This window comes from Arachis ipaensis, chromosome B09, assembly GCF_000816755.2.
Source record: "Arachis ipaensis cultivar K30076 chromosome B09, Araip1.1, whole genome shotgun sequence".
In the NCBI taxonomy this organism is placed as follows: domain Eukaryota; kingdom Viridiplantae; phylum Streptophyta; class Magnoliopsida; order Fabales; family Fabaceae; genus Arachis; species Arachis ipaensis.
Window position 1 is genome coordinate 114,415,008 of NC_029793.2, and position 8,432 is coordinate 114,423,439.

Here is an 8,432-nt window from a genome sequence, read left to right on the forward strand (position 1 = left end):
ACTTCCGGAGGCTTGAGGCATCTCTTGGTCGGAATGATATCACCATCGACCGGTATTGAGGTTCGCCTATCTTTAGTCTCCCGGTTGACGCCGGCTTTCGCAACTAATGCCGTCACTAAAGCGGGGAATGGTAGATTTCCCTTGGCATGAATGCGCCCCATGGATTGGCGGATGGCATGCGGAACATTGACCGGTTTCTCGGTCAAGATGCACCATATCAATAAGGCAAGCTCGGCGGTGATGGATGACCCATGTGTGCTTGGGAGCACGTAGTGAGCTAGAATTTGGGCCCATGCCGTGGCTTCTTGAGTGAGGTGGCGGACATCTAAACCCTTGGGTCTTCGCTTTATGGTCCCCCGAATCCAATATGCATCGGGTAAAGCAATGACGCGGAGGATCGCGCTCCAATCGAATGCGCGGTCAACGCATGTAGCCAAGACGTCTTGGTAAGCGTCATATGCATCCGTTGACGGTGCAATCCCAAGGACTTCTCGGATGGCTTCCACTGTGACCGACACTTGTTTTCGGCGCACAAATATTGATGTGAGATGAGGTGAGTGGAAGTTGGAGTAGAATTCCACCACCTATGAGAGATTGGCCTCCGTTGGTTGCCTCAAGAGGAATCTCCAATGCCTCCGGTCAATATGTGGCATCACAATCGGACTGAGGTGAGCCGGTAAGACTAAGAGGGGTTCCGGATGGTAATTCCTTTCAATCATTCTGGAGTAAACAAGTTCGCAGTAACGGTTGGGAAACTTGTTTGAATCCTTAGGAGGGTTGTCCTTCTCTAGAACGTCAATGGGGCCCTTAATCTTCTTCAGGAGGGGCTTGGCCGTTAGTTCTCGGCGCGCTTTATTGGAAGCCGGCTTCTTGGGGCCTTTCCCGTTGTCCTTTTTGATGACCATCCTGTAGAAGCAAGAAAGGAAAATATCAAACCCAAAGAAATGGAGGTACATGAGCTCTATGTAATGAAAGTTATGCCATAGAATATGGGTATCTTTGTTACATGACAGCTACAACATGTAACTAGGATAATGTGTGAAGAGCAAGGCAAATAATTTTCATGTGGTGCAAGGGTAGTTTAAGCATGCAAGGAAGAGGCATGAGAGGCACATACCCTTAGGGACCATAAGTGGAAGGCAAGCTAAGAAAATGGGGATGAATGGTTTGTGGAAAGTGGGGATGCACTCAAAAGTGCTTGGTTGAGAGGCAAGGTAGTCACAATAAGTCTAAAATTCAAGTGTGCCTTTCATCGAACACTTGGTGTGCATCCCTCAAGTAGTGTATGATTATGTGAAAATGAGAGCAATGTAACTTTCCACAATCCATTATTAATGAATGTAATGCATATTGAGTGCAAGAAAAGTAAGTAACACCATTCATCTATGCATGTAAGTTAGTTTGAGACCCAAATACTTATGAAGAATTGGATTGAGAGAGTAAGCTTCAAACTCCTGAAGGCTGGGCGTTAGTGACAGACGCAAAAGGATAGTAAATCCTATTCCAACCGGATCGAGAACCAATCGGTGATTAGTCGTGCTGTGACAGAGCGCGTGAGCATAGTTTTCACTGGAAGGATGGAAGGTAGCCATTGACAACGGTGATCCACCAACACACAGCTTGCCGTAGGGGGACGTGCGTGCGTGAACAAGAAGACAGAGGAAAGCAGAGATTCAGAAGACAAAGCATCTCCAAAACTCCAACATATTCTCCATTACTGCATAACAAGTAACCTTTAATCCATGCTCTATTGTTTATTTACAATTCAACTGATAAACATAATTGACTTCTTGACTAAGATTTACAAAATAATCATAGATTGCTTCAATCCAACAATCTCTGTGGGATTCGACCCTTACTCACGTAAGGTATTACTTGGACGACCCAGTGCACTTGCTGGTTAGTGGTATGAGTTGTGAAAAGTGTGATTCACAATTCGTGCACCAGTTAGACTTGCATGTTGTAGTGGATTTTTAGGTTGTTAGGTAGCTTAGGCTGTGGTTAGTGGATCTAGGTCTGTTTACTTGCACTGTTCTTACTTCTGTTTTATCCTATGTGCAAATCTGTTGCTGCTATAATCATGATTCATATGCTGCTTTCTTGTATGTTGCTGCTGTTTACATTGAGTTTTTATGTTTATTTTATATCTATGTACATGCAGCTTGATTTTTTAATTCATATGAACTGATTAAATTGTTGTTTATTTTCTGGGACAATCCAATTTTAGCCGGAATGCTGCCCAAATTTCTTAATTTTGTTTTCATTCATGTTTTGGTTTGGCATTTCTGAAATTTGTTTTACTCTGCTTTACCCAAACCACTACATGAATGCTATGGTAGATCTTCTCATCCTTTTTGATTTCCTCCTTCATAAACTGCTTGTTCAATTATGAGTACTTCTATTCTTACCTGTGAATCCTTGTTATATGGAATTTTTCTATGCCACTTACCTTCCTAACTCACTGATTTTAATTTACTAATTTCTTTTTCAAATCCTAACCATACTAACCCTTTTGGTCTCTTTTCTGATTATTTTCACTTTCCTCTAATTTTCTAACCATGGCATATTGCTTATTTTCTTTCCATTTAACATTCATTCAATCACATTTCAATTACTCATTTTCCTTATTCTATTTCTCCCTTACCGCTTTGAGTTTCCTTTGTTTAATTGCCTATTTGCTTTCCTATTTTTTATCCATTCCTGATTTTCTGTTTTTCAGGATGTCTACCTCACAGAGGAAAGGTAAAGGCAAAGCCACTGGCAAGCACAAAAGAGGAGATTCCTCCCAGTCCATCATTGCTCTAATGCACGATTCATCATGGCGAGAGAAGAACTTCATACTGCAGGAGAAAGCTAACCAGCTGCTCCCTGTAGATGATCCTATAAAATTTGCAAACCGGTACTGTGAACTGAAGTACCCAGCTTTTAAAAACTCCAGAAATCTATACCTAGAACGTACCTTGAAGATTCCAGAGGCCCTCCAGCAGTACACTACTGAGCAAATCAAGCAAAGGGGCTGGTTCTTTCTGGAGAGACCACTGACAGAGGTTAATGCATCTTGGGTCAGGAAATTCTATTGCAACTACTACCTTACTATCCTTGATGCAGTGAACCTGAGGGGAAAGCAAATTCTGGTCACAGAGGAATCCATAGAGACCATTCTTCAGCTCCTAGCCAAGTCCGATCAGCCAGATGGTTTTGCACAGGCTGTAGAGGACATGGGCCAGATGCAGTTTGACTGGGATGCCGTAAAGGCAGGATAGCTCTCGACCCTGCTGTTCCTTGGGAGATGGGTCAGAATACCACTATGCCTAGAGGAATCAAGAGAGTGTACTTGAACGATGAGGCTCGGCTATGGCATCAGATCTTGAGTAATTTTGTGATGCCAAGTACTCACGAGACGGAGATCCCGGCTACCATGATCACCCTCCTTTGGTGTGTGCTGGAGGGTAAGGACATATACTTACCTCATTTTATCCGGCATTATATGGCCAGGGCCCACATATGAGGCACCCTCCCCTTTCCTTACCTGGTTACACGGCTAGGCCGTCAGGCTGATGTGCCTTGGGAGGATGCCGATGAGAGACCACCAGCAGCGGACTGCAGGAAGATCATCCCGCACAGCAAGAACTTCCTTGCTTTGGGCTACAGACCACCACCTGTCACTGCTACTGATGAGACAGCCCCTCTGTCTGCTGGACCCTCTTCATCCACAGCTGCCCCAGCTGCCTCTGCTGCCACCACTGCACCTCCACCCGCCTCTGAGCCGGTCTATCACCTCGTGCACCGTCTATTCCGCCAGCTTGATCAGATGGAGCATCGTAACAGGCGCCGGTATGAGATATTAGAGCGCCGCAGCAGGCGACGCTATTCTCATCAGAAGCTAATGATCAGACAGGGCGCCGACATCCCCTCCGAGCCCGACACCCCTTCAGAGCCATCAGAGGATGAGCACGAGGAGGAGGATGAGCACGAGGAGGAGCCTCATTCCCAGGCGGAGACTCATCAGCAGGCAGCCACAGAGCAGGCTGCCCCGCATCAGGAGGATATGCCCCAGATAGAGGCTGCAGATTTGGAGATCCCGCTCCAGTCCGTACCACCTCCACAGCAGCCAGACCCTCAGCCCACCACCGCCACGGAGACCCCAGCTACCATCCCTACCATTGATGACACTCCTTCACACCAGTCTTGATTGGGCATCGAGGACGATGCTTCATTTTAAGTGTGGGGAGGTCGCCATCTCTGGCGTTTATTTTGGTGAACCACTACATACTTTTTCTTTTATTTTGGATATTTTTCTGTATTTTTTTTTATTGTTATTTTCTGAGTACTTATACATTGCTACTTGTGTATTTTACTCTATGTGCTGCATTTTGCATCTTTAGTTCATACTTTAGCCATTTAGTTTATTTTAGTTGTTTAGTTTAGTTTGCAATTCTGATTTATTAGTAGATTAATTAGTATAGTTTACCCTTTTTAACATAAGATAGTATAGTTTAAATAGAAAAATATAAAAAGGAAGTAAACTAGAAACTTTAACAGAATCAAAACAACCCACACCTTGTATATATAGCATTACATGTTAGTTGACAACATTTCATCAAGGAGAAACATTAAAACTTTAAAAGCTACCCTAAATAATTTTTTTCAAGAGAATAATGGGAATTTTTAACTAAACCTGCATACAATATATGAATGATATATGATGCTTGAGTTAGAGAACACACAGCCTGTGAGTCTTGAGCTTAAATTGTATGGTTGCATTCAAACCATAATTTTATTTCTGTGTGTCACATTTCTTTTTATTCTGATGTTCTTTACTTTGCTTTAATCTATATGTCCAATTATAGAATATATAATAGATACATACCAGGAGAATGATTGAGGCCATTATTTGATTTTAGCTCACTCACCCCAAATCAGCCTACCTTTTACATCACCCTTGTTAACCCCCTTGAGCCTTTTTAAAACCCCTTTATTCTATTTAGCCAAATTACTAGCCTTAAGCAGAAAAACAAAGGAAAACCCCAAGTAAATCCTTAGTTAGCTTAAGATAGAAAATTATAAATAGAGTTAAATGTGGGAAACCTTTTGGGAACATGGGTAATAGAAACAAAAGGGTAGAAAAAGTAAAAAGGAATAAAATAAAATTTGGGAAGCATGCTCATGAGAAAATCTAAGTGATTTAATCATCATGTGCATTAAAAAAAAAGTTATTTTTCAGCATCTAAATAAAAGGGAATACAAAAAGGAAATTCCCCAATGAAAACAATGCACATGGAATAAAAAAATAAAATAAAAAGTGAAACATGAGCATGTAACAATAAGTGGGAAATTATGGAAAATTAGGTAAAGAAATTTTATTTTACTAGATGTGTATGTTAGGTGAGATCTTAGTCTAATTAGGGATTCGCTTATTAGCTCACTTAACCCTATACATAAATCCTTACCTTTACCTTGGCCCATTACAACCTTAATTAAGACCTCATGACTTTTTGGTATGACTATATTCTATAATTGTTGATTGGTTAGATGAAAAACAAAGTTGTAGAAATTAAGAATAAAAAGAAAAATAGAGTGAATAAACTCAATAAACACTGAGTGACTAGAGAGTAAACACAAAATCCAGTGAGGGTTCAATAACTCACCAACATATATCTGTGCTTAAAATTTACTAATTGTTTTGCAAGTTTGTACAATGTTTTCTTTCCCATCTCATTTGCTAAAGTGCTTTATTATTTAAGGGTTGGCTATATATATACACACAACTCCTTGAGAATGTGAATTCACTTAGCTACATGTAAACTTTATATATGAGTGGATGAGTTAGAATTGCATGACTCATTACACTACAAAAAAAGAGGTTAAAATGGCATTTATATTATGGCGACTTTGAAGAACCGCCATAATATTTTGATATTCTGGCGTTTTCTACTTCTACCGTAATTGATTTTTGGATTTTTGGCTTTTTTTGTAATTATGGCGGTTTTGAACCGCAGTTATCACGTGGTATAAAACCAGAATTAGTAATCCATACATTCCAGAAACCCTTAGTAGAAACTTGAAAGTCGAAACACCACACGTGTCACGCTGTTGCTCCTGGCCTGTGCAACGATCTCCGATCTTCTTGCGTTCTCCGACGATCTTCTCCGGTGACATCTCATCCGGCGTCGATCTCCTACAACGGCGATCTCCTCCGGTGACGTCTCCTCCAGCTTCTTCTCCTTATCAACCTCTGTGTCTTCTCCACCAAAATCGTCAACATCTTCCTTTCCTTCCTCTGCGACGATCTAAGTCAGCTTCCTTTCCTTCCTTTTTTCCTTCCTTTCCTTTCCTTTAATTTCCTTCTCTGTGATAAGTCTCTCTTTTAAGACTGTTTGCGAGGATTCATCGCGAGTGGAGAAATCGATTCCGCCATTTGCGCAGCAAGATCAACAGCAATTTGTGTTCCGCTGCTCTGCCGCCGCTGACGTTCCTCTATTTCTCTGCTTGGTGCCTTTGCTGCTGTCCCTCACTCTTCCAAAGGTCTCATTTATGTTCCGTTTCTATTAGGGATTTTATTTTTTGTTTCTGATATTATTTTCTTCTTAGTTTTTGAATTTATTTCTGTCGAAAGTGATTGATTTATTGATTTTTTTAGTATAAGGTCTCATTTCTGTTGCTGTTTGTGTTTGAATTTTGTTTTGGCTGTTAGTTTCCTCTTAGGTCTGGTATTTCTCTTAGATCTATATAAGACCTTAAGGTTTTCATCCATTTGTAACATTAAAGTGTTAGGATTCTTGATGGTAACTCACGTATAACTTAATGAATAATAAACTAAACTAGGTTTATGAATGTAAACTTAATGAAATTTGAAGTTGTAGAACAGTGTAGCAGGTAAGCAGAAAATGCTGAACAAGGTTAAATGCAAACTTTAAAATATACATATCATATACATGTTGATTTAGCCGCTACATGTAGGAAAAGGGTTGTAACTTGTTCTTGATTTTATTCTAGGTTTCAACTAATGTTTGCATTGTATAGTACATCAATTGTTTGACAAATAATTTATATGTTCTTGTATCATTGCAGGGTTTCAAAAAATAGAATGAAGGATTCTGTAAATTATCAGATCATTTCTCCAAAAGATCTAGCAAAGTCTGTTTTATCTAGCATAATAGAGTTCACAAGAGAGGATGTGGAAGCACTCTTAAATGAGAAAGCCAAAAGAAAAGACAGATTCAGTTATAAGGTTAGTGAAATTTAATTGAGCTAATTTGATAATTATAATTATAATTACCTGTTGTGTCAATTGCTTATCTGGATTTCAGATCAAAGGGGTTATCAAAGTTGGAGAAGCAACTGGCAGGTAACTGCTGCCTCTGATAATTTGGCTCTATATAATGGGCTGATTCTTTAGGGGTTCCTAACAACTCTAATCCTAGTTTGGGGAGGGAAATGGTACATGGTAGGCTGAAGTAGAAGTAAAGGCCCTGCGACTTTGTTGCTGGCCCAAGACTATATCATATTGTCTCTCTGTTCTAATTAGCAGAGATGTCTGTTCTAACTACCAGGAAATTTCTATTTGGTTTATTTTGTACTGTCAAATGGGTTGGATGGCCTGGCTGTCCTAAAGACCAGCCTATCTATTTAAAGCACCATTGCATGCATTGTTTAAAGCCTTTTGTATGCGTTGTTATCTACAAACGTATGTTTGTACCTGTATTAAAGTGTAATTATCTTTGTTGAACACAAGTCATTTCAAAATTAACCGAAGATAAACCTAGTCAGATACCTTATAGGGACTCCAAACTGACTAGACTACTTCAGTCTTCACTCAGTTGTCTTTCCTTCTATATATACATGAAAAATACATCAAGTTATTATAAAGATCTTCATGGTAGAAATATTGAAACACAAGTGAAAGTTCTGATAGTTCGTTGTTATTGAAAATTCAGTTTATCTGCACAACATTTAGACTTTAAGGGGAATTCCTCTGACTTGTTAGCAGTCCAGCTTAATATATTTTTTTTAATGCAGAAGACTGTTTCTAAGTTGATGGCACAGCTAAATGAGAAATCTTTCGAACTTGAGGTGAGAATTATTTACGTCTTTCTAATAGATCCATACATATCATTCGCATTAAACAGAAAGTCCAGACTCCAGATAGGGTTCAAATGAATGCTAGCACTGAGCAGGTCTTTAGTGGAACATGTGAGGGGAAAATAAAAACCCTAAATTTAGTCCTTAAAGTAAACTTTGTTGTAGTATTTTCCAACTTAAACAAAAACAGAGTATGTCATTAATCCAATTGATTTTCTAATTGCAATGCTGCTAATCATGTGAGACAACAGTGCCCTTATTATGTAGCATAGACATTTCAATTGGCAATTGATGGTGCATGAACATTTCAATTCTGTCATGGTGCATGAACATATTTAAGATATTTTTTT

General features: G+C 39.7%; 1 protein-coding gene across 1 annotated transcript in view; it reads left to right on the forward strand.

Moving 5' to 3' along the window:
* The window catches only part of LOC107615860, a 9,306-nt gene continuing 1,863 nt past the window's right edge, over positions 990-8,432 (forward strand). Inside the window, exons 1-6 of the mRNA XM_016317877.2 lie at positions 990-993; positions 6,000-6,294; positions 6,373-6,525; positions 7,072-7,231; positions 7,311-7,348; positions 8,020-8,073. Coding sequence (XP_016173363.1) covers positions 990-993; positions 6,000-6,294; positions 6,373-6,525; positions 7,072-7,231; positions 7,311-7,348; positions 8,020-8,038 — 669 coding nt within the window. The 3' untranslated portion in view covers positions 8,039-8,073. The remainder of the gene's footprint in view (positions 994-5,999; positions 6,295-6,372; positions 6,526-7,071; positions 7,232-7,310; positions 7,349-8,019; positions 8,074-8,432) is intronic.